Below are 26,604 nucleotides of genomic sequence, written 5' to 3'. Positions count from 1 at the left end.
GAGGTCGATGGCTTCTCCTATTGGCTAGTTGGTTGCTTTCCTTGCTGATGTGGACCGATGTGTACTTGCTCGTCATTGGTAGGTCGGTCACCATCGAGGCTAAGATGGCAGATCTTGTAACGGTTCACTCAACCATAGTCAACCCATTGTAAGATAACTGTCTAACTCAACCTCAGTCAAGTTTGTTAGCTATGGTTAGGTCTAAAAACGGTTATGGATGTCATTGTCCTATGATCAGACAGAGGATCTAGGTCACACCTGGACAGTTGATACTATTCATGGAGTAGGATATATGGCCTACCTAGGTCATGATTCCTTACAAGATATTTGTTCGGTTTTACAAAGGATGATCATGCATGGTCAGGATGTTTCCATATGTAGTTATGGTGTATCTCAAGGTTGTGAATTAAGTGCCGACCAAGGCCATGATCAGTCGAAGCTGCAATGGCATATCAACATAGTCCATGCTCGGGGTATTAAGTACTGACTATGTTGTTATTCGTCAGTGCCATAATGGTATAAGGGAGTGGGAGTATCTAATATACAATTACGGCACCGACCAATGACATCCCTGGTCAATACTTAGTACCCTGAGCATGGGCCATACTAATACACCATTGCAGCTTTGACCAATCACGGCCTTGGTCACCACTTAATTCCACGACCTCGAGATACGCCATAACTACATATGGAAACATCTGGACCATGCATGATCGTCCTTGGTAAAACCAAACCGATATCTTGTAAGGAATCATTACCTAGGTAGGCCATATATCCTACTCCGCGAATAGTATCAACTATCCACGTGTGACCTAGATCTTCTTTCTGATCATAGGACAATGACATCCATAACCGTTTCTCGACCTAACCATAGCTAGAAAACTTGACCAAAGTTGAGATAGACAATTATCTTACCATTGGTCAACTATGGTTGAGTTAACCGTTACAAGATCTACCATATCAGTCCAAATGGTGACCGAGCTACCAATGACGAGCAAGTCCACATCAGCAAGGAAAGCAACCAACTAGCTAGTAGGAGAAGCACCGACCTCCATATAAAGGACACTTAATAGATTTTTAGGGTAAGACTTAGCACACTCAGCACTCTACAAGCCTTTCCTTTCTTACTCATCTAGAAATTGACTTAGGCATCGAAACCTCCATCCTGAAGTTCTCTACATGCTAGTTTCTAATCTATGTTTTACAGGTCCGAATTGAGCAAAAAACTGCAACAACAAAGCGAAAAGAGTGTAGTTAAGTGGGGGCAATGAACCAACTTTGTACTCGATTCAAGGTGCCCACCCATGTCAAACACTTTTCTTCATTGGGCGGAATGAACTGCCGTCATGGCAGCAATTTTCAATAAACCCACAAAAATGGCACAAAAATGGTTGTGTGCTAGACCAATAGGAGAGGAGAGGCTGGAGTACGAAGAGAGGGCTGGGGCGAGGTGCAAGGCTATGAGCAGAGAGTAGGGGCGATGGAGGTCCAGGGGAGTGGGGCTGGGGTTGTGGAGTCAGTAGGGGGCACAAGACAGCAGGAGGTAGGGCGATGCAAAGAACAAGGGAGGGGTTGGAGCAGGGGTGCCGGGTTGGGTTGAGAGAGAGAGAGAGGAAAAACAGGTATGCAACAACAAAGGGTTTGAATGGTTGAGATGCGGAGAAGAGGATCCAATGATCAATAACATACTAACCTATATAGTTCCATTATGTTCCACTATGTGTACATTATGTTCCCTTAACGCATGGATAGATAAAATGTTTTCAAAACATGAAAATTTATTTAATACAGTATTCATGTAAAATGACAAGACTCACCCTCAATAGGGGGGAAAGTGTCATCCTAGAAGGGCAAAAACATAAGGTTCCGATTTTATTATCCTAACCTTGTTACAACAAGATTTTCCCAAAGCCATTCCAGTTCCAAAAGGTTCCTTATTTGTCTTCTGGTTCTAGACCCATTGGAAAACCCGTCACATTTAATAATTGATCCCAAAATCAGCTCCCAGAACTCTTCCATTTTTAGTAACAGGACAGGTCAGCTCTGGGTTTTAGCGGATTGCTTCCGGGAAGGTTCATTGATTGAGAAAATAATAAGCACATAAATCAATTCTGTATGAATCAATTACATACGATATGGATCATAATTCATGAGAAATCATGGTGAAGAAACATTCAAGACTGAAAATTCGTTCGGTGCCTAAAGCAAGTACGTAAGTATTTCATCATCAAGAAGTAATAAAAATTCCATGCTGACAACAATTTAAACAACCAGCTTGATGGCAATGATCCATGTGCCCTATAATCACAGCGAAGAAATCCAGCCTGTGAAAAACAGAGGGGCCATCTAATAATGCATTCAGCGGCTCAGCCATGCCAATTTGCTCAAGAGTAAAATAATTTAGTTGAGGGAAGATTCACAGAATCAGCATGACTCAGTGCAATATACCGGATGGCTACAGCTTCCGGATATTTAGTATTGTCAGGTTTCATCCTTCCCATGGGCCAAACCGATCTGCTGACATCAACGAAGCCACAAATGAAGCTGAAAAGGATCTGCAAAGCAGATACAGCATACAAAAGCATAAGGGGTCAAAAAAATCAGGGCAATCTAATCATTTCTAGCCAGCTCTCTATAATTCTTTTTAGAAACAAGTACACACTAAACACTAACTATTTGTTCTGTAACAACCACCCCCCCCCCCCCATTTTCTTTTCTTTTGGTGTGTGCACTACAATGTTTCTACGGCTGGGGAATATTACCTCTTCCCCCTTCCTTTCGCATTTCTAATAAAATCCTATTCGGGAAGAGAGAAAGAAATATGAACTACAAAACAAAGAATGGATTATATTCAAATGAATATAAAGATGGTACAGAAACGTCAATCAAGGAGAGTTTCCGCACATAAAATTGGAAAAAGTATAAATAAACACAACCATTTTAAAAAGAACTGGGTATCATTAAAACTGACTACTTTTGAAATATCAGCTCTGGAGAATAATTCTCCATGATACAAACATTAAGAACTTACCATTTTTTAGTACTGCTACCACTGCAGTCTTCATGATTGGCATTGCCATTGACATGTGCAGACATAGAACCAGAGCTACTTTCCTGAGCACCCGGGTGTATAAGGTGTGAGAAACCTTGTCCAATCGATTTCCAAAATCGCGTTGGCAGAGAAGATTGCAAATTTCTGACACCCTCAGTAGATGGTGGCTCAATTGACCTGGCTGAAGGTGGGTTCAAGTCCGAGAATCTTACAGCTCCTAAGATCCTTTCTGGAAGCTCCGACTGAGTCTGACTCTCAATCAGAAATGCTAGATCAACAGTCAGAGTTGTGATGTAGCCAAATGCAAGATGAACAATTGCATTTGCAACCATTGAAGCTCCAATATCAACATCAACTTCTATGTAATTGTGTCCTATAAAATACTTACAAGAAACTGCTCGTCCAAGTATACATATCGCCTGCTCACCAACAGCTCTTCTAACTATCCATGGACCCTTCACAATGTTGGCTATCAATTTAAGCCTCGAGTTTCGAAATCCATCATCCCCCTTTAAGAACTGTTCCATCAAGGACCCCTCCGGGATTGCCTCCATTGCCACAAAATATGCCACAGCACTATAATTTTCCTTGCTTGGGACTTGAAGATTGAAAGCCCAAACAAAGGGTTCACCACCTGCAGGAAACTCATCTTGAAGAGCCTTCCTAATGCGGCAATTTGGATGGTTTAGAACTTCCACAATCTTCGTAGCCCCTCTTATCCAATCAAATCCAAGAGGTTTTAGAAGGCATTCCCCTGCAGGAATCTTAACCCTTGTAGAAAAGTACTCTGGACCTCTGACCATAAACTTGTCTCCTGGGGGAGAAGCCCAACCACTGGAGCAGTTATCTGGTTCAAAAAGTGGAACAGCGCCTCCAGATTTCACCCTCTCTATCCATTCTTGCTGGTTGTTGCTATCGCAACTATCCATATGTAAATAGCGTGACCTGGCAACAAGCATGTATCAGATGATTTTGGAATATATGAGGACTGGTGATCTGTAGAATTGTAATTACATTCACCTCACTCCTGGGAGGTCAAATATAATTCAACTGTTCTCTGTTGCCACATTACAAACAGGCAGGGGTTCTTGGACCATAGCCCAAAATATAAGTGGCAATCTTATGATCTAACTAAGGGCTAAAACTTAATATAGATAAAACCATACTTCTAATGGACAGAACGAAATCCAGAAAAACAATTTGGTTAGAGTCACAATAAAGGTATCTGTCAAGTTCTTTGATCAATGATGCAGTAAGACATGGATACAGTATGGGATTTTGAACAATTTTCTGCATGTGATGGAAGCAAAAGACTTGGCCCTACAATGTTTAATAGAGAAAAGAAGTGAATTAGTTTATAGTAATAAGATAGAACCTGCATATCCTTTGTACTATAAATATAACTTAAAATTTTAACTGCAATAAAATAGAAGTTGAAATTTCTTACAATTATTATATGATAAAAACAATTCTTCTCTCACCCACTAGCATGTAACTTATTAAAGCATTCATGGATGATAGTAAAATTATCAGTCTTGGCTAGAAAGTATGCATTAACAGTTATGGATTGAAATTCCTGCCCTTGTGCTACCCTTTTAACTTGCATAAAGGTAGGTATTTCAACTCTGTCAAGAAGTAAAACTGTGGAAGAAATCATGTTTCAAACCTAACCTGTATTTTTCTTACCAATTGTTTCAGGAAAGGCATTTGTATGGTTGTCAAGGAGCTTCTGTAATGCATGAGCATGATCACCATTCACCACCATCAGATGTGGTTTGATCTATTATTTTGGGCCCGTTTTGATGTACATGGTTATAGACTTTTGTTTTAAGTGTGTTAAATTATATGGGTTCAATTATAAGACCCAAATTTTAGTTCTAAAGGTGGCACACGAAATTTATATTTTAATTAGGTAGTTAGTACTACTTGGGGCCCATTGGCTATTAATTAAGAATTTACCTTCTTAAATAAAGGGCCCGTTTGATAACGTTTCTGTTTCAAGAAACGACAGAAACGGAAATTGCCGTTTCTAGAAACAGAAAAGGAATTTTGGGTGTTTGATAAACCTTGTTTCTTGAAACGTTTCTGTCTCTCGACTGTTGCTCCATCATCATTCTCTCGACCTTCATCTTGTTATTCAGCCGTGGAATTGGGTTTTCTTGGCTCAACATTCGCATCATTGGACTCAAGTTTTCGGCCTTTGGAGCCCTTGTTTTTTAATTCGTTTAACAAGGCCTTAGAGGAGGATGAGAGAGAAGGGAAGCCTTTGCTAGAAAGAGAAGAAGAGGATGAGGGTTCCACATTTCTGCGAGTGGCGTTGTGAAAGGATTTGAGAGCAGCTTGCGATTTCGTTTGCTTCCCGAAGGATAGAGGAAACTGGGCTCTGATTCCTTCGAACATGTCTGCTTCATTTTTTCAATTGTTGATAGCATCAGACGGCGGCGGGACAAAACAGACGACGCACTGAAACTCCTGGGCAACGAAAACGGCGGCGCCGTACTCAATTGAAGCCTCGAGCTCAGCCCTAGCGACCTCTTTGGATGCCAAAACGACAACTGAGAAATGATCTCCTCCCTCCTGGAAACCGCAAGCTTCGGTTTCCGACGGACGAAAAAAATGAGCCCCAGGTTACTGGAACCACGACGAAGAAGACCAGGATCTCCTCCCTCCTACCAACCGCAAGCTTCGGTTTCCGACGGACGAAAAAAATGAGGCTGAAGACTAGAACCACGACGAAGAAGACCAGGATCAAGTCCATAAACCTTAGATCCATGGAAACATGCAATTATACAGGACACCAGATGCATCCAGAACACCAAAACCCCAAATCCTCCTCTTGCAGCTACGCAATATCAGTGGGGGAGACGGCCCCAAATCCTCCTCCGACAGATGCTCAATTTCAGCGGTGGAGACGGCCCCAAATCCGCCTCCTGCAGCTGCGCAATTTTAGTGGCAGAGACAATGGTGATGCCAAACTCCTTTGTCGAGCAGGGATTTCATTCACTTCTAGAAACGGCGAAACAAGTATGACTTGTTTCGCCACTTGCGTTACTAGGAACAGAAATTGATATAAATTTTGATTTATGTTTCTAAAAACAAGAGAAACGGAACTTTATCAAACGCTTTTTAGGCCGTTTATGCTGTTTCTAGGAACAGCAACAGCAGAAACGAAACGTTATCAAATGGGTCCAAGGTTTATCCTATTTGTGGGACTTATTTGTAGGACTCTTTCTAAAGAGTTGATGTATGGAAGGGAGTTTTATCTATTTAAGTTATTATATCTTTCTGGGAGAGGGATGCTAGCCGCTCATGTAACTACGGTGCCAGCGCAAGAGCCAATGGGAGCGCGCACAGAGGCATTGACCACAGGGTATGTCTAGACATACGGCACACAACCAGAAAGTGTCATTTTTTTTCTTTTCTTCTATTATTTAATTGTTTAGAGTCAAATAGAAAGCTTAGATTAGTTAGACTTCTAGTTTTTGTCTTTTTCTGTCTTATAAATACATCCAAGAGGTTAGACCTCACCCACGATATTGGAATTATAAAGAGAAGAGAAGAAAAAGACACCTGCAATTGTGGAGCAAACATGGTTCGAAATCTTGCTGAAATTCCGCCTTGGGATTTTGGTGTTTTTTTTTTTTTGGCCGAAACGAAATAAGGCCCGAAATAACATTTGTACAGAATTTCGGTCGAAATTTCGGTAGTTTGGCTGAAATTTCGGTATCGTTTTGGTATCTCGCCTATCTTGGTACATTCCATGTGTTATAAATATCATATCTCGGTCAAAATTTCGGTATTTTGGTCGAAAATTCGACTCTATCACCCCTGTCTTGGTGGTTTCGGTTCCATTTGCATATTTTGAAGGAAAAACACTCCAAAAAGCCTCTAATTAGCCACATCATCACACATTTTGACTTCCATTGGACTCCTACAAGATCTACACATTCAAAGTTTAGGAAAGGTAAAGTTTTTTCTCCAAAACCACGTAAAATTTTCAGAATAACTCAACGGTTGCTACCAAACAAACTTGCAACTCTAAAACAATGTCATGTCTTAATATTTTTACATTTTTATGTTCTAAGCAAGTTTATTAACCTTAAAATAAGTTACCCACCAAGTTTCAAGTCAAAATACGGCTGTTTGACTAGTGAAACAAAAAAAAAAAAAAAAAAAACCATTTTGGCCTAAATTTTGCCGGAATGAAACGAAATTTGAACCTTGGGAGCAAAGGGAGTCCTAATCGATAAGATTGGGGCTGCCCTCCTTCATTCATTAAATAGAATAGCTATTACGCATGTCCTACCAGAAATAGGAAAGAACAAAATTAGAAACTAAACTAACTACTTACTTCTAATTGTATTTAGTCCTAATATGACTAGAATACCGTAAGGGAGGAGTCTCGCGACTTGCGCTAGACAACTCCTTCTCACGATAGACTTCTAACACTCCCCCATCAAGCTAAAGTATAGATATTAATCATACCCAGCTTGTTACAAATATAGTCTACTCTACCACTCCCCAAAGACTAAGTGAAAATATTTGCAAGTTGTTCTCCTGTGCGAACATGACTTGTAGAAATAACTCCTTGCTACAACTTTTCCCGAACAAAGTGACAGTCCACTTCAATATGTTTTGTCCTCTCATGAAACACTAGATTTGACACAATATGGATCGCAAGTTTGTTATCACACCATAACTGCATAGAAGAAGTGCACCCAAATCCAAGTTTCGTCAACAACTGCTTCACCCAAATCAACTCACAAGTGACATGAGCCATGGCATGATACTCAAGACTCTATGCTAGACCTAGCCACAATAACCTGCTTCTTGCTCTTCCAAAACACAAGATTATCACCATCAAATGTACAATACCCAGTAATTGATCGCCTATCAATAAGAGATTCAGCCCAATCAGCATCATAGAAACCCTCCATACAGCCATGTCTATGATCAGAGTACAACAGACAGTGACTTGGAGCTTTCTTAAGATATCTCAAAATATGAATAACGGCATCCCAGTGTGACACCCGTGGAGACAAAAGAAATTGACTCACGACACTGACAAGGAAGGCAATGTCAAGCCTAATCACTATCAAATAATTAAACTTTCCCACCAATCTTTGATACTTCTCAAGATCATCTAAACAAATCACCCCTCTCAACTGTGAGCTTCATATTCGGATCCATAGGAGTATCCAAAGGCTTGGACCCTAACATTCTAGGCTCTGTCAGCAAATCTAGAACATATTTCCTCTTGAGAGAGGGAAATACCTTTTTTTTCACTTAACCTTAATATCCAAGAAATACTTCAACCATCATAGTTCCTTAGTCTGAAACTTCTATTGTAGATGTGTTTTCAGACTTTGGATAGCTTCAATATCATCTCTGGTGATGACACTATCATCAACATAAACAACAAGAAATATCCTTCATGTGCCAGACTTCCGATTGAACACTGAATGATCATTATCACACCTTGACAACCCAAACTTACAAACCACATCAGTGAACTTGCCAAACCATACCCGAGGAGACTGCTTCAAAGCACACAAAGACTCTTCAGTTTGCACACCATAGCAAAATCCCCCTGAGCAACAAACCCCAGTGGTTACTCCATATGAAGAAAAGCATTCTTCACATCGAGCTTATACAATAGCTAATGAGAAGAAGCAACAAGAGATATCAGAATACGAACAGAAGCCAACTTGGACACAGGTGAAAAAGTGTCCAAGTTAATCAACTCCATACAGTAGTGCATAGCCCTTGGCCACTAACCGAGTCTTCAACCAACAAGAGAACCATCTGGGTTTACTTTAACCCATCTCAAAAGATCGATCTGATAAGGGATTGTCCCACTCAGAATCGATATGGGACTAATAAGACTAGAAGTATAGTATATTCATCCACTCACCTTTTGCATGGATTATATTGTTTCTTGAGTACTTTTATTTCTTTTAGTACCATTCCCTATCATCCTTTTGGTAGGTTGTCCCCCGTAAACGACACACCACGTCAACGCCCAGATACGGTGATAAGTAGGCAAGGGATCTCATCTAGTGGACATGTACAAGTAAAGAACCTAGTCCAAAAGCATAGGATTAGATTAGCATTTTGGAATATTGGATCCTTAATGGGTAAGAGAATGGAGTTGATAGAAGCTATGAGTAGGATTAATATTGCTTGTATTCAAGAGACTAGGTGGAAGGGTAAAAACCTTACGATGTTGGACAAGTTCAAACTTTGGTATTCAGGAGATCAAAGTAATGGAAGTGGAGTGGGCATAGTAGTGGACAAAGATCTAAAGAATGATGTCGTGGATGTTAAAATATTTGGAGAGAGGATTATATCCATCAAGCTTGTATTGGAGAAAGAGGTTGTCAATATAATTACTGCTTATGCACCTCATGTACGATTGGATGAAAGTAGTAAGTTATAATGTTGAGAACACAAGAATAGATTAGTAAGTCATAATGAATCAATTCTTATAGGAGGTGATCTGAATGGACAGGTTGGGAGGGATCACAGAAGCTATGAAGATGTACATGGAGGCTACGGAGTTAAGGAGAGGAATGAGGGGAGATCTCAGTTTTAGATTTATGGTAGCTTATGATTTATCCATTGTGAACACTCTCTATAAAAAGAGAGGCACACTTACTTACCTACAAAAGTAGAGAGAGAAGCGAATTAAAAACCCTCAGCCAGCCAAGTCAAACTCCAGCTTTGCTAATAGTCAGCTTGGCTCTTGTTTGGTTGATCAAAGTAGCCTTCTAAAATGCCCTAAACCCGACTCGCTTACTATGTAAACTACAAGAGCAAGCCAACTTAAATGATGGAAAGAGCTTTCAAACAAATAAACAGCTTTAATAACTGAAAGGACTTGACGGCAGCACCTCGAAAAGCACAGACGAGCCACATGCATGGAAACTTGCACGTGTGGCTATGGCTAGGGACTAAGCGGGCATCATACCAGCCAAAAAGATTTCTACCTAACTAAAAGGTCTGAAAATTTGTTGTGTAAGAACTGTAAGGTGATGATACCTGGGGAGTGCCTAATCACTCAACATAGACTGGTGGTCTTGAATATGTGACTCCATACACAGAAATGTAAGATAGGGTAACCTATTTGCCCTAAGATAAGGTGGTCGAGATTAAAAGCAGATTCCCCGATGCGGATCACAGATTCCAAAACTGGAATCGGACCGCTTATAGGGCCTACTCAAACAAAGAAACACTCAAATTCAAGATTAAACTGCAAAACAGTAAATATATTGATGTTCACAAAAGAGTGGCAATTCTATGAATAAGTTGAAGTTCATAAGGATGGCAGATTTGTAATTTTGTTAGAACGTCACAACAAGAGCAAGGGGCTTGTAACTTTCTAGTAGAAAGGGTAAATAAGGAACTAAGGATAAAATAAGGATAGGAGGCATTAAAGAACTATGGAGAGCGCAATATGGGAAATAAGGGGTTTAATAACAAAGGAAAAAAAAGAATTGTGAAAGGAAGGATTGGTCATCTTCTTCCTTGTGCACCGAACCCATGGCGGTGAGGCTGCAAGGCTTTGATGCAGAGATCTCCTTCAATACTTATCGGTTGGGTCAAAAATTCCAAGAGAAGGGTAGCAAGGAGAAGATCCACCAAACCCACAAGGTAGCTGCTCAAATTGGCAAACTAGAATGATATGGGAAGAACCTAAAACTGAAGCTGGCGGTAAATGTTGCTGCAGCCCTGTTGCAAGTGTTGACTTTCACAACTGAGGCCTTTTTTGGAGACGGGACTCTAGTGTTAAGGTCGCCCAAGGCAGGGAAACGTTTGATCAAAATCTCAGCCCAAACAGGTCAAACACAAAGGAGACCGAATAGCTTGAGTGACTGCAAGTATCGCCTGAAACAGAAACAGAGAGAGAGAACAGGGAAACAAGGAAAAGAGAGAAAGAAGAACAAGAAGAGAGGGAAGAGAAGAGAAGAAGATCATTGGGGTGAGAGAAAATCGAAGCTCACAGCATTTGTCGTTTCAAACCAAACAAAATCATTCATTCAATTCCAAAAATTCTAGTCCCATCATTAGGTACAAAACTCTAATTAAAGACTTAGAAATAACCTACTTTCTTATTCTAAAACTAAAACAAATATGAAATCCAAATCAAATAAAACTAGACTCCCAAGCCATTTTAAAAAAGGAAATAAATCAACCTCAAAAAGGTAACTAAATAATCCTTCGCCCAACTGCATCAGTTGTCCCGGTCTTAAAAGCAATCGATTCCGTCGAGTTACGCTATGCTCCCAAGATACCCTTGTAAATCGTTCGTTGATAAGGTGGCACGTATCTCAAAGTGCATGATGGGAATGTAACCCCAAGAGGGGGTAATGTAGAACTAGAATCACAAGTGATCCTAATCCCAGGCAGGATCTCAAAATCTGGCTGAATAGGGAAGATGTCCTCCAATAGGTTTGGTTATAAGTAAACAAATAAAATGAAAATAAGAAAAGAAAGAGAATTTGATGGAGGGTTAAGAAGGGTGGAAGAAGAATTAGAGAATCTCACCCAACTCCATCCCACAGCATAAGCCATCTTTTTATTGTTTAACTCAAATCTGTCTTCTCATTATAATTGATGGGCTTTAAATAGCCTTACATTGCTTGGACAAAAAGACATAATAAAAAAGGAAACTAAAGCTAAAAATAAAAGCTTCTAATTTAACTTCTAACTTGCTAACCAAGTAAGAGTAAATTAAAAACTAACAACTAATGATAAAAAGGAAACTAAGCTAAGTTACAAAATAGAAACTTCATTTGACCAACAAAATAGGAAACTAACTAGCTCACTAAGAAAATAGAAACTAACTAAAAAAAAGAAACAAATCTTCCTAAGTTACAAAGCTTACTTGCCAAGATAAAGCAAAGAAATAAAAATAGAAACTAATATCTAATATCCTAACAAGTGCTGGCAACATCTTTCCCAAACCATCTGTCAATATTGGACCCCAAGGTACTATTCACGTGAACAGTACCTATGTGAACAGTAACAGCAGGTTGGCTGATCTGATTGGAGAAAAATAAGGCTAGTTCGATGTACGAAACTGAACTAGACCTGAACCAGAATTGGGCCAACATTGAATTCTCTTTTTAACAACTTGATCTACATCAAGGAGAGTGGGCTAATCTGTCATTGGAGCAAGAGATAGTCATTAAAGTGACATGTCCATCAGCGCGTGTGAAGTCATTAAGTATGTACGACCTTCTTGCTTCACCTTGATGGTGTTCCGTGCACCATCGTAAAGAATACCAACATGTTGCCAAGATCGCCCTAGAAAATGTCGTAGTGCACCAATGGGGTGACTAAGCAAGGCACATGGTATTGTAACGGCCCAAACTACAAGTATGTACCCGAACAACTGCAGTGGCCTCTTCTTGTGCTATGGGTCCAAAACCTCGCACATGAATTTTTTTGAAGAGTTTCTTCTGTGGAAGGCTGTGTGCTAGAACAAAATCAGCAGAAATAAAGTTTGCTTCTTCTCCAGTATCAACAATTGTATAAACACCAGTAGGATTATAACCATGCAGGAGAGTACCCTTTTGTCTGAAGAGAGAAGTCTTATCAATGAGTCTGTTTGAGAATGATGTTCGACTAGCAGAATGAGCTTCGACTTCATCATCATAATCAAGAGTATCAGCATTTTCATCGAAAGGATAGGGATATAAATCAGGATCAACATTCTTCTCTATCGGTTGCTTCTCTGCTACATTCACAGATCGAGTCTTATTGGGGCATTTGTCGGAATAGTGACCCTTCTCGCCACAATTATTGCAATTGATGTTCTTCACCCAATCACTATCTTTATTGAGTTCTTGCCTCTTTTCTTCCATTCTGCGAGTTTCAGGCTTCTTTTCCTCCAGACATGGTGGAGGTCTATAAACTAAAGGAGTCTTAATCATACTCTTTTAATATGAACTTCTCTTGAACGGTCTTGGCATAAGTTGTTGCTACATCAACAGACCTGAAATCAGTGTTAGCCAATTCTAGACAGATCTTAGTACTTAGCCCGTTGATATATCTCATAACCTGTTGCTGGTCTATTTCCAGAAGTCAGCACCTTTGAAGATATTTTGTGGAACTCAATGGTGTAGGTATCCACATTCTTGTTGTCTTGTTGAAAATTGAGCAATTTATGAAACATCTTCTAATAATTAAGAGGAACAAATTTCTCAGATAAAATCAGCTTCATGACATCTCAATTGGTAATAGATCCAAGTCGCTTGACAAACCTAGAATGCAGTACATCATCCCACCATAAACATGCATACCCAATAAATTTGATGAGAATAAATTCACACTTTTTCTCGCCCGGAAGGGATATATAAGCAAAAATCCTCCCAACTTTGGTAAGTCAATCAAAAAATTCTCCGGGTCCCTTTTCAGTACTGAACTTTGGAAACTCAACCTTGATGCCATAATCTCTGTCAGAAAATTTTCGTGTAACACCCTAGGGTATAACTGGATAAGGTTATTGCCAATGAGGTGTATCTTTGATCCGTAAGGCATAAAACTAAGGAGCTAGTGCAGACAGTCCTTCGTCAGCTCGCGTTTCGAACCTCTGCATAAAGAAAAGAATCTTAGTGAAGGCACCTTGAGTCTCTGATACCACTTGAGTAGATCCGGGTTCCAAAACCAAAATCAGATCACTTATGGACCCATTCAATTAAGCAAAAGCTCCAAACTAAGGTCTGATGTCAATGGGGTAATAAATCAGGATTTAAAAGTGGGTTGTTAGGCATGTGAAGAAAAGGGACACAGAAGGGATTACTACTTATCATTTGGGGGAAAACTAAGAAGTAAAGTTTAAGAAAAGCTAAGGGATAATAATAGGGGAAAGGAGGGTATTTTGGAAAGTAAGGTGAAAGAAGACCAAGAACTAAGGAATCATGAAGAGAAGAGTTTTCTTCCTAGGGTCAATGACCCATGGCGGGAAACCCAGAATCATTGTAGGAGAGAAAACTGTCTCAACATTGGTCCAATCGACCTAAACATTTTGGAGAACATAACTATCTTGATGCTCTATCAAACCCAACCCATAAGAACTTGATTTAACACCCAAATGGTGATCGATCCTGATGGGAAATAGACCCACGCAGAAGTTAGAGTTTCAGCCTTGTTTGCTGAGTAAAATCTCAATACTAAAGATGATCTTTGGAGATGATCTCCTGTGGTTAAGATTCCCCTTAGTAGGACTAAGTTCTACTAATCTCTCAGACCAAACCAATTGAGGCTAAAGGATCAGCAAGGGTATCTTTAGATCTGGTCTTGTCACTAGTTGCAGGAAACAAAACAGAACAGTAAGGAAAAGATAACTGATTACCAGGAATAGGAGAGAGAGAGAGAGAGAGAGAGAGAGAGAGAGAGAGATCGACACAAGGGGGGGGAATGGTCACATGACCTTGCACGTACCCATCCGGCACTAACAACTCAATTCAATCCATTCTCAAAGCGTCCCAATAACTTGGGTTACATGCATTTATATAATAAAAATCAAATTAAGACTTTAATTAAAATCTAAAACTGAAATAGAAACTCCTAATCACTTCCTAAATCCTAGACTAATAAAATAGAAACATAATAAAACAAAAAAAATTGGAAAATTCTACTTGTCTAAGGCCCTCTTTGGCATCATTTTTCCTTTTAGTTTTTACTTATTCAACAAAAATCATCAATGAAAACCATTTTTTTATCAAAACATAAAAATGATTTGGTGACTACTTAAAAAAATGGTTTTTTTGTGAGAAATAATTCAGTATGTGCAGAATGGTTTTTTGAAGAAATGGGTGAAGAGATGTTCCCTTCACCTATCTTCCGTATAACTCTCTTTTCTCCACTTTGGACCAAAGAAGAGGGGGCAAGAGGCTTGGATTTCTAATTACAAACAAATGAATACTTTACCCCTCTATATTAGGGCTTTAAGCACATGCTCATTAAAGTTCAGTGCAAAAATAACTGAAACTCAATTTTGGCCAAAACACATAAATGACTCTTGATCTCTTTTGGGTTTTTGTGTGTTATCAATTTTTTAAAATAGAAACAAGCTCCATAAATGATACCAAATGCAACCAAAGCCATTTTTGTGAACAAAAATTGAAAAGAAAAATGATAACAAAGAGGACCTAATAGCTACCCAAAACAAAAGATTACAAATATTCCCCAAATAAAAATAAAATCCTAAAAGATCATAATATCTTTGAACCCAAACTGGTAACTTTGATTCCAAATTGGATCTGGTTCATCTGTTTAGATACCCATACGGGTCTGGATAGATGCACAGTTGTACATCTACATCGTTACTTAGATACATTTATTGATAAAGTGGTAAACAAAAAACGTGAGACTTTAAGGGAGACACCAATACAATGTGGAACGAAATGACGGCCTGTATTAAGAAGGTTGCTAAAGAAGTTCTAGGGGAAGTGAAGCATATTCATTAGAGTGGTGAGCCAATGTTATCAAGGTGTAAGGCGACCCAAGGCGAGGGAGGAAGGCAAAAAATCAAAGCAATGCCTTGATAACTATAGGTGAAGCAACCATCAAGACTAAGAAAGCTAATTTTAAGAAATGGTAAAGGACTAAAGAGGTGGAAGGTAAAAAGAGGTATAATGTTGCCAAAAACGAAGCTAAGAAGATTGTGGGGATGGCAAAGGCAAAGAAATATGAAGAACCTTCATAATAATCTGAACAAAAAGGAAGGGGAAAAAGCTATCTATAAATAGTTAAAACAAGAAAGAGGAAGAGTAGAGATTTCGACTATATGAAATGTATTAAAAGGATAACGGTAGAGTGCTAGTAAGAAGAGATGACATTATAAATAGATGGAAAAAGTATTTCTACAGCCTACTAAATGAAGGCATTTCAAGCAAGAGTGAATAGGAAGACTGCATTACTCATTAAGATACCACACGCGATTGATATATATGAAAGATTAAAGCGGCTGAAGATAAAGAAGCCTTAAAAATGATGAAAGTAGGTAAGATACTAGGCTTTGATGAGGTCCTAATAGAAGTGTGGAAGAGCTTATGATTAAGTGGGGTATCTTAGTTAATCAATCTTTTCAACAAGATTATGAGCACAAGGAAGATGATTGGAGAAGCATTGTAGTTCTGATTTACAAAAATAAAGGTGATGTTCAGAGCTGCAATAGCTATAAAGGCATAAAACTAAGTCATACTATGAAATTGTGGGAAAAGGCTATTGAAGCCTACCTAAGAAGAGAAACTATTATATCGGAAAACCAATTTGGTTTTATACCATGTTATGGAAAGATTTAAAGCTTGCAAGAAAGATCTTTATATGATCTTTCTTGACCTAGAAAAAGCCTATGATAGAGTCTGTAGAGAGTTAATTTGACATGTACTAAGATTCTAAGAAGAGAAGGGTGTCAAATAGGAGTGTAAGTTTAGCCCTAACGATCCGAACCCACCCTGAGCCCAAACCCTGTCTAACCCGACTATGAGGGCCAACCCGGCCCAACCCTGTGTGGGGTTAGGTCAGGCCTGGGTTGAGGCATAGAAAACCCAGCCCGACCCTAACTTCTCTAAGTCAAACCCTGACTATTATTGTACTTTGTAGAATGCAGATGTCTCTCCTAACCAAAGGAGAGCCATATTGATGCGGATCTAGGTTCCAAAAGTCGGAATTGGATCGCTTATGGGCCCACAATTAACAACTAAAACAGTTTGCAAAGTAGGGGCATTATTGTAACTTCAGGCACAACTCTAGCACTTAGAAGAGATGGAAATAGATACTAGGGTCAAACTGAAATAAAAAAATTAGAAGAGGGAGGTATTCTGGAATTACTAACAGAATAGGGGAATATTAGAACATAATTCGAGGACAGGGGGTTTTCTTGTAATTATAAATAACTGTCCTTACTTGTAAATTTAGAGAGTCAGCTTTCTTCAACCTACAACACGCACGATAGAATTCAGAACCAGCGAGAACTGCCTCTACTCCAAGTGAAGGATCTCACAGGTCAGGCCTAGGCTTGGGATGAAATTGCATGTATAGGATCGCATAACCCAGATTTATCAAACCCACCAACATAAACCCAACTGATCAAGTATTAGGTTCAGATTCAACTCCTGGAATCGCAAGGGCGGCAGGTATAGGTCTGGGTAGGGTTGTAGATGTATCTCTCACAGCAGGGATCACTTTCAGACCTGAGATTCAAGGGTTAGGGTCGCCTTGGGAAGGGCTTCCTTCGACCAACAGCTTGACCCAAACAACTCACGCACAGCTGAGTTCGAAGTGCCTCAGTAGGGCTGCAACTGTCACCCAGAACAGGGTAAAAAAAACCAGTATACAGAGAGAAAAGGAAGAAGAATATCAAAGAAGGAAAAGGAAACCAGAATAATAAAAAGGAAGAAGAGAATGAACAGAGAAGAGATGGGAAAATTTCAGAGGAAGAAGGGGAAATCGGTAACCATGGTTCTCATACCAAAACTCTTAATCAAATCTCTATTCTTCAAATCTAAAACTGAACTTCTTCATCATTTACATGTCCAATATAAAAAAAATAAAATTAAAATTAATGGCAACTTAAAATGGAAAATAATCTAAAATTAGAAACTAACTAATTTAAAAGAAATTGTTTCTAAAACAAAAGAAAATCAAATCAAAAAGATTTTTTTTTCCTAAATCCATCGTGCATCTACATCAGCTCTCCCAGCCTTAAAAGAACTCGACTCCGTCGAGTTAGGTCGTGCTCCCAAGACTCCCTTATAAATCACTCGCCAATGAGGTGGCACATATTTCGAAACAGAAGATGGGAATATAACTCCAAGAGGGAGAGTAGGCTGACATGTCACTGGAGCAGGAGTCAGTCGATGACGTGGAATGTCGGATAATGCATGTGGCCTCATTAAGTACATACGACCTCCTTGCTTCACCTTGATGGTGTTTCGTGCGCCATTGTAGAGAATGCCTGCATGTCGCTGCCAAGGTCGCCCTAAAAGAATGTCACAGTGTGCCAATGGGGTGACCAAGCAAGTCACATGGTACTGTAGTGACCCAAACTGTAAGTGTACTCGAACAACTGCAGTGGTCTCTTCTCAAGCTGTGGTTCCAAAACCTCGCACGTGAATCTTCTTGAAAAGCTACTTCTGTGGAAGGTTGTGTGCTCGAACAAATTCAGCAGATATAAAATTTGCTTTTGCCCCAGTATCAACAACTGCATGAACATCAGTATGGTCGGAGCCGTGCAGGAAAATACCCTTCTATCTGAAGAGAGGAGCCTTATCAACAAGTCTATTCGAAAAAGATGAAAGGCTAGCTGAATGAGCTTCTACATCCTCATCTTCATCATCGACAATATCATCGTCCTCGAGGGGATAAGGATATAAATGGGATTCATCAATCTTCACTCTTCTCTGTCGGCTGCTTCTCTGCTACGTTCACAAAACGAGTCCTATTGGGACACTTGTTGGAATAGTGACCCTTCTCGCCACAACTGTGGCATATGATATTCTTCACCCCAACACTATCCTTGTTGAACTCTGACCTTTTCTCTTCAACTCTGCGAGCTTCAGGCTTCTTTTCCTCCATACGTGGTGGAGGTCTATAAACTGAAGAAGTCTTGAGCATACCCTTCCAATAAATGGACTTCTCTTCAGTTGTCTTGGCATGAGCTGCTGCCACATCAACAGACCTGAAATCAGTGTTAGCAAACTCAAGTCGAATCTCAGTACTTAACCCAGTGATATATCGCATCACCCGTTGCTGGTCTGTTTCCTGAAGTCGACACCTTGAAGACAGTTTGTGGAATTCAAGGGTGTAGGAATCCACATATTTGTTCCCTTGTTGCAAGTTAAGTAATTTATGGAACATTACCTTTTCATAATTAAGAGGAACAAATTTTTCAGTCAGGATTTGCTTCATGACCTCCCAATTGGTAATGGGTCCAAGTCTTCTGACAAACCTTGCATGTAGTATATCATCCCACCATGAACATGCATACCCAATAAACTTGGTGATGATGAGTTCACACTTCACATCTGGAAGAGACTTATACGCAAAAATTCTCTCCACTTTGGTAAGCCAGTCAAGAAATTCCTTAGGTCCCTTTCCACCACTGAACTCGGGAACCTCAACTTTGATGCCATAATCTCTATCAGAAAATTACCGGATAACATCCTGTGGAACAACTGGATCAAGTAGCTGCCTCTGAGGTGTATCTTCGATCCGTAAAGTGTTGAGCTGAGGAGGTAATGTAGAGGATCCTTCTTCAGCTCGTTTGTCAAACCTCTTCATAAAGGCAATCATCTCTTCCATAAACTTGTCAAACTTGGCTTCAGTCCTCTCAAGCCTAGCATCAGTATTCTGTTGGTTCTCGGCTAACTCGCGATACAATTTGTGCAACTCAGCATTGGTGATGTGACCTGTCATGGTTAAAAAATTGCAAAAAAATTTGCTCTGATACCACTTGATGCGGATTCAGGTTCCAAAAGTCGGAATCGGATCGCTCATGGGCCCACAATTAACAACTAAAACAGTTTGCAAAGAAGTAGGGGCATTATTATAACTTCAAGCACAACTCTAGCACTTAGAAGAGATGGAAATAGATACTAGGGTCAAACTGAAATAAAAAAATTAGAAGAGGGGGGTATTCTGGAATTACTAACATAATAGGGGAATATTAGAACATAATTTCGAGGACAGGGGGTTTTCTTGTAATTATAAATAACTATCCTTACTTGTAAATTTAGAGTCAGCTTTCTTCAACCTACAACACGCACGATAGAATTCAGAACCAGCGAGAGCTGCCTCTACTCCAAGTGAAGGATCTCACAGGTCAGACCTAGGCTTGGGCTGAAATTGCAGGTATAGGATTGCATAACCCAGATTTATCAAACCCACCACCATAAACCCAACTGATCAAGTATTAGGTTCAGATTCAACTCCTGGAATCACAAGGGCGGCAGGTACAGGTCTGGGTAGGGTTGTAGATGTATCTCTCACAGCAAGGATCACTTTCAGACCTGAGATTCAAGGGTTAGGGTTGCCTTGGGAAGGGCTTCCTTCGACCAACAGTTTGACCCAAACAACTCACGCACAGCTGAGTTCGAAGTGCCTCAGTAGGGCTGCAACTGTCGCCCAGAACAGGGTAAAAAAAACCAGAATACAGAGAGAAAAGGAAGAAGAATATCAAAGAAAAAAGATTTTTTTTTTCCTAAATCCATCGTGCATCTACATCACATATTTCCTGGTGGGAGTTTCTTATTGTTGTCATTGAGTTTCATGTGCAACAAGAATATGATAGAGAACAGTATAGCCAAAAGAGAGCACAAAGTCAAAGGAAAAACCCATCTCTACAGCCATGAAATAAGGAATGAGGAGAGGTGGGGGCTTGCAGTATTTGAGTTTCTTGGTCCTTATATATTGGAAATTAAGCATTATTGTAGATCAAGATAAAATTCTAACAACAGTGAATGATTGGATTGTCTTAATATGTTTGACTTTTGATGGAAGGGATTAAAAATAGGGTCACATAGAAAAATAGGGGGCACATGGAATATCCATGAAAGAATGATAAAATATCACGTTCAGTATAGTTCAATAGAGGAATTCATTTTAGCATTTTAATTAAAAACCATTTGCTTCAAATCTATCAATTTTCTTAATTATCAAATGTTGTACTTATCGGAATGTGATTCCACTAAGAAGACCAGCTAGGGTCAACCCGACCCAACCCGGCCCTGTTTCACCCCTGGTGTCGAGCATAGTTGCCACAGCGCAAAGGCGAACCAAGGCGTTGGAGGGCTATCTAAGCGCTTAGGCGAGAAGTACGCCCGCCTTAAGGCGAACAACGCGACCAAGTGTTATTTTTTATTTTCCCACTTTTCTAATATTACTTAGTAAGCTACATATACCTTGTATCATAAATAATCAACATTAAGCCACATCAAGTCATTAAAAATCAACATTAAGTCACATCAAATCATAAAAAATTAACATTAAGTCACATTAAGTCACAAGAAAATTTAAAGCAAATTTAAATTTATTTAAATCTAAGTTATAATGATAAATTTTGTTCCAATCAAACTTATTTTAAAGTGCGCGAATGTTGTTAAAATCACCTGAATGAAAATAATTTTATAGATATCAAAACAAAAGATTATTTTACCAGACTTTTGGTTTTTTGCAATTTCTTAACATGATAAGATTTATAAAATTTTCATGATTAAGAAAACTCCCAACATTTAAAAGTTGAAAATCTCCCCTGTATCTAAAATCCAGTTTTTGTTCTTGGACTGGGGGGTTGATTTTTATCCTTATGGAATTTGATTTTTAATATTTTTATTGGATTTAAATAGGGGGTATTAGCTTATTTACGAATAATATCTTAAGCAAATGAAATAATGATTCATTTATTTAAAATATTCGGCTTAAATAAGTGCCAAAACACAAGGCAACATGCAATGCAATAAGGCAACTATTACCTAGGCCCCAGGAAAACCACCTGAACCCCAAGGCGAACCAATGCGGTAGAGGGTTGTCTAAGCGTTTAGGCGAGAAGGCGTCCGCCTTAAGGCGAACTAGGCGAACAAGTGTTATTTTTTATTTTTCCTATTTTCTAACATTATTTAGTAAGTTATATATACCTTGTATCATAAAAAATCAAGATTAAGCCACATCAAGTCATTAAAAATCAACATTTAGCCACATCAAATCATAAAAAATTAACATTAAGTCATATTAAGTTATAAAAAATCAACATTTAGAGAAATGCTCTTATTCTATAATAAGTTTGACTGGTCAAATGATTTTATTTTTACATGAGACTTGTTGTATTAGTTATAATATAAAACCAGCTTTCTAACAAGTCTAAGATTACTTAAATCTGAGTTGCAATGACAAAGTTATGCTTCAGTCAAACTTATTTTTAAGTGCGCGAATACTGTTAAAATCGCCTGAATGAAAATAATTTTATGAATATCAAAACAAAATATTTTTTTACCGGACTTTTGGTTTTTAGCAATGTTTTAACATGATAGAATTTATAAAATTTTCATAATTGAGAAAAACCCTAGCATTTAAAAGTTGAAAATCGTCCCTATAACCAAAATCCAGTTTTTGTTCTTGGACTGGGGGTTGACTTTTTATCCTTTTGGAATTTGATTTTTAAACTATTTTTATTGGATTCAAATAGGGGGTATTTTCTTATTTATGAATAATATCTTAAGTAAATGAATGATATTTGGCATAAATAAGTGCCAAAACACAAGGCCGCCTGGACGCCTAGTCATCGCCTAGGCGACGCCTTGACAACTATGGTGTCAAGTAAATATGTGGACATAATTAACTATATATATAAGGGCACGACGACCAATGTGAGAACAATGGGAGGTTAAGGCAGTGAATTCCTAATTATCATTGCGCTATATCAAGGATCAACTTTAAGCCCTTATTTGTTTGCGCTTATCGTGATGATTTAACTAGGAACTTTCAAAATGAGGTTCCATTGTATATGCTCTCTGTTGCTAAGATTGTTTTGGCGGATGAAACAAAAGCAGGGATTAATGCTAAGTTGGAGTTTTGGAGATCAACCTTGGAATCTAAAGTTTTTAAGATAAGTAGATTGAAGATGGAGTGCGTAACTTTAGCCCCACTATATAAAATAACATTATAGTGAAAATTGACGAGAGGAGAGAGAGATACAGCAATGTGATTATTTTAAATATATGAGTCAATCATAAATAAAGCAGACATCAAGGATGATGTTTCACAAGGCACTAAAGTCGGATGGATAAAGTGCATCTAGACTGCTGTGTGACTAACGTATTCCTTTAAAGCTATAAGAAAATTCTATATGATTGTTATGCGACCAGCTGATGTATGGAGTGGAAGGTTGAACAGCTATGAAGTGTCATATAAATAAGCTATGCGTAGAAGAAATGAGGATATTGAGATGGATGTGCACAAAAACAAGAAAGGATAACGTAAAGAATAGAGTGAATTAGGAAGTTGCCCCGATTCATAATAAGCTCCTTGAAAGTCATCTGAGGTGGCATGGCCATGTTCAACGGAGGCATTGGGATGCACTAGTAAAGAAGACTGATCTACTTCAGATTGAAGGAACTAAAAGAGCAAGGACAGGCCTATAATGACCATAGGAGAAGTAGTGAGAAAATAATTGCATATATAGCCCTTGTCCCAGATATGACATCAAATGGAGCTGATTAGAGGGCACAATGTCACATGTTTCCTTCTCCTAAACATGCCATTGTAGCTGGTCAATATGACTTGAAGCTCGACGAGGTGTTCTTGATACCAAATTGAGGCAACCCGGGTGGTTCAAAAACCCCGCTTGGGATCACTGTGGGCCCACCCAAATGCCTAAACAGGTCTTTTATGTGTAATCGTAGTTGCAATGATTCTTCAACTTGTCTATTATATTGGGTTGCTTACATATTTATAAAGAAGAGAGGAACTTTGAAGTAAACTTAAACAAAGAAACTTGAAAGCTAGAATCTCCTACATACTCCTACCAAAATAAAATAGAATAAAATAAAAGTTTACAATATCAACCGAATTTAATGCCTAAATATCCTACTAGACCCAAAATCCAAATTTGGACCCAGTTTTCAATCTGGGCTTTCAAACGGGTCCCGGCCAATCCACGGAAGTGATATTGCATCAGGAGAGAGATCTCTTCAATTCAAACAAACTAATTCAATTCTATTAATCAAATCATGGGTGAGAATTCACCTTTTACATGTATTTAAAAACAGGAAAAAACATAAAATAAAAGTCTTACTAACCTAAGCTTCCGATTTCCACAGTTAAGTAATAAAAGTGTCTCTCTATATGTCATGATGACGAGTGAAGCAATTCACCTTATTATTTATTGTTTACCCCTAATAAAATTTCTTGTTGTAATGGAAGGTGGGGGCATAATTTTGGGGCATAATTTTGTAAATTCTTTTATTTTTTTGGGTAGAATAATTTGTAAATTCATACCTCATCGAATCCTGCTGAAATACATATCCAGAGGGGTAAGAAACAGGGATAGAAAAACCTACTAACAACAGACCATAGGAATTTCTGAATTGGTGGGGGAGGCGAAGCCTACAATACTCCCATGAACAAGGGCAGCAGGAGGAGAAGGAGGGTGAGCAGGAGAGAGTTGGTTAGGGAGAGGAGGAAGGGGAAGGGGAGGGTGAGGAGGGAGGAGGGAGGAGGGAGGAGGGAGGAGTGAGGAGGGAGGGGGAGGGGAGGTGGCACATCGTCAAACTATGGTGGCAGCATAAGCCTTTGCTACAGCAGATAATAGAGATGTCAATTGCTCAGAAGGACGAATTTTCAAAAATCTTGCAAATGAATGAACATGCTGAACAAGATTCTCAGCTTTAATCCTTTTTTATTCAAGATCCCAGACTTTGGATTCTCCTTATACTTCAGCTTAGCCTACAGTTGTGATTCCCTTTCATTTGATTCCTGAAGTAAACTTCTCAAATGGTCTAACTCGAGGAACAAATCATGACACGAGGACTCTGAGCAATGGGAATCAAAGGAATGGGGAGCAAATATTTTAGTTCAAAAGACAAAAACTCATGTCCCTCTGGACTAGCTAATAAACGGATTTGGGAATTCAACAGATGATGCTCAAGAAAGCCTTTCAATTAATCAAAGCAGCTACTGAACCAAATCCATACCTGAAGAAAAATCTAGTGCTCTGATTTTTAACAAAAATTTGCAAATACTCCAATTCACTCAGAGGAACCCAACAACAAGCGATAGTCCAGAATACTCTTTTTCTCTTGCTTCTTCTTCAAGTGAAGGAGAAACAAAATGTGAGGGCAACAGTGATAGATCGATTGACATGACGCAAGTGTTCGAGGCGCAGGTGACGATGGTGGGAGTGACAGGTGAAGCAACGGTGGAGATTAATGACAACGCTCTGCATTTCTATCTTCACGTGTTATGAGGTTTTTGGTATTAGTATTCTTTCCCTGCTTTGCCCCTTTTGATACTATTTCTCATTAGGATTTTATAAAAAGTATATTCATAATTATACCCCTCCACTCCACTCAACATAAAGACTTGCTGAAGGACACCTAAACTGAATAAATAACTGAGATAGGCTTTAAAACAACTTAAAAAAAACTATCCCATGTATTTAGCCTACATTATTACAATACATCCCTGTTACAATATACAAAACAAAGGCCCAAAATAATTTATCAAACCACATTCAATGGTGGTGATCATGCTCTTGCATTTTCCCGCAGTTTGAAAAAACTTGCCCTTGAGCTTTATATAACAGGAAAATATTTCACGCACGATCAACATCCATCCTCATTAACCCATTGAAATCAATGATCAGATCATGATCCAATGGTTCAAAATCAGCGACATAGAGTCCAGTGTCAAAGATGCAACTCGGAAGCATGAAATCAATTAAAACCATTTTATGCTCCTCCAGTTGATCTTCAACGATCAGTGATCCCACCTCATCCTTTATCATCATGGCTTGTATAATTGTTCTTCTACTCACTGTTCAACAACTGAGATCAGTTCGTCGATATAAGATTCCTTACCTTTAAATGTGACCAGCAATTTGTTCTTTAATTCCTGAATTGTCGGCAATCTTTTCGACTATGATTCAACCTTTCACAAGATCTCTTGCATGACTGGAGGTTGTTAAGAGGATAGCAAACATGAGAATAGACTACATGATATCTAAAGGCTAAAGCCAAGTTTGGCTCTATAACGTTGATGTAGATCAGTCGAAGGATCAACTGTGGCAGGTTTTCAGATGGCAGGTTTGAGAGAAGGAAGAGACTAGATTGTAGGGAGAGAGAAATTAATGTAGAAGTAGGTTCACACTTAGGTAAACAAACTCCCAATGTTTAAATGGCCCAAACCAATTCAAATATGAACCCTCAAATTAGTCTTAACAGAAACCAGAAAATAGGACCAGAAAAGGAAAACAGAAACCAGAAAATAGGATGACCAAACCTGTCCCAAATGAATCAGAAATAACCCAGAAAACTACTTGCAGCAGCAGGAAATTGCCCAGCAACAAAACCCGATATCAAAAAACAATCCCCAGGCAGAACTGGGTCTCGGCCAGAACAGGGAGAAAGACTTGTGGTTGAAATTTGGCTGGGTAGCAGGGGCTGAAACCCAGGTCGAGTGCCTCCCTTGAAGTAACCATTCAACCCTCCAAAGGGCCTTCAAAGTTGCTGGACAGATTAGGAGAGAAAGGCCCTGACAGATTTGACTCAAAACAGTAACAAGCTGCAATCGACCTTGAGATTTGAAGCTGGTCTTCCATAGACTTCAATCCTGTTTTATGTCTTCAAATAGGTTTAATTTAATCCACACACTCCCCTCACAGTAAGTAATAACAGAAATTAGAAAAAAAAAAAAAAAAAGAAGAAGAAGATGAAGAAGAAGATATTAAGCAAGATAGATGTGGGTGGGAATGGCTATCTCAGCCTGGGTATCTCGCCCACAGCTACCCAAGCTTTTTGTCTTCCTTTCTCAGGAGCAAGCAATAGCTA

The 26,604-nt window shown here is 39.0% G+C and overlaps 1 protein-coding gene across 2 annotated transcripts in view; it reads right to left on the bottom strand.

Annotated features, from left to right (window-relative positions):
• Positions 1 to 2,048: 2,048 nt before the first annotated feature.
• Positions 2,049 to 26,604, bottom strand: part of LOC122088927 (protein ENHANCED DISEASE RESISTANCE 2) — a 39,466-nt gene continuing 14,910 nt past the window's right edge. For both annotated transcript variants that reach the window (XM_042658307.1, XM_042658306.1), the window contains exons 2-3: positions 3,032 to 3,997; positions 2,049 to 2,555 (exon numbers count right to left, since the gene is read on the bottom strand). In XM_042658307.1, coding sequence (XP_042514241.1) covers position 2,555; positions 3,032 to 3,981 — 951 coding nt within the window. In that variant the 5' untranslated portion in view covers positions 3,982 to 3,997 and the 3' untranslated portion in view covers positions 2,049 to 2,554. The remainder of the gene's footprint in view (positions 2,556 to 3,031; positions 3,998 to 26,604) is intronic.

The sequence above is a fragment of the Macadamia integrifolia genome, chromosome 9 (assembly GCF_013358625.1).
Source record: "Macadamia integrifolia cultivar HAES 741 chromosome 9, SCU_Mint_v3, whole genome shotgun sequence".
NCBI lineage: Eukaryota > Viridiplantae > Streptophyta > Magnoliopsida > Proteales > Proteaceae > Macadamia > Macadamia integrifolia.
This window is presented reverse-complemented; position numbering and strand designations above follow the sequence as displayed.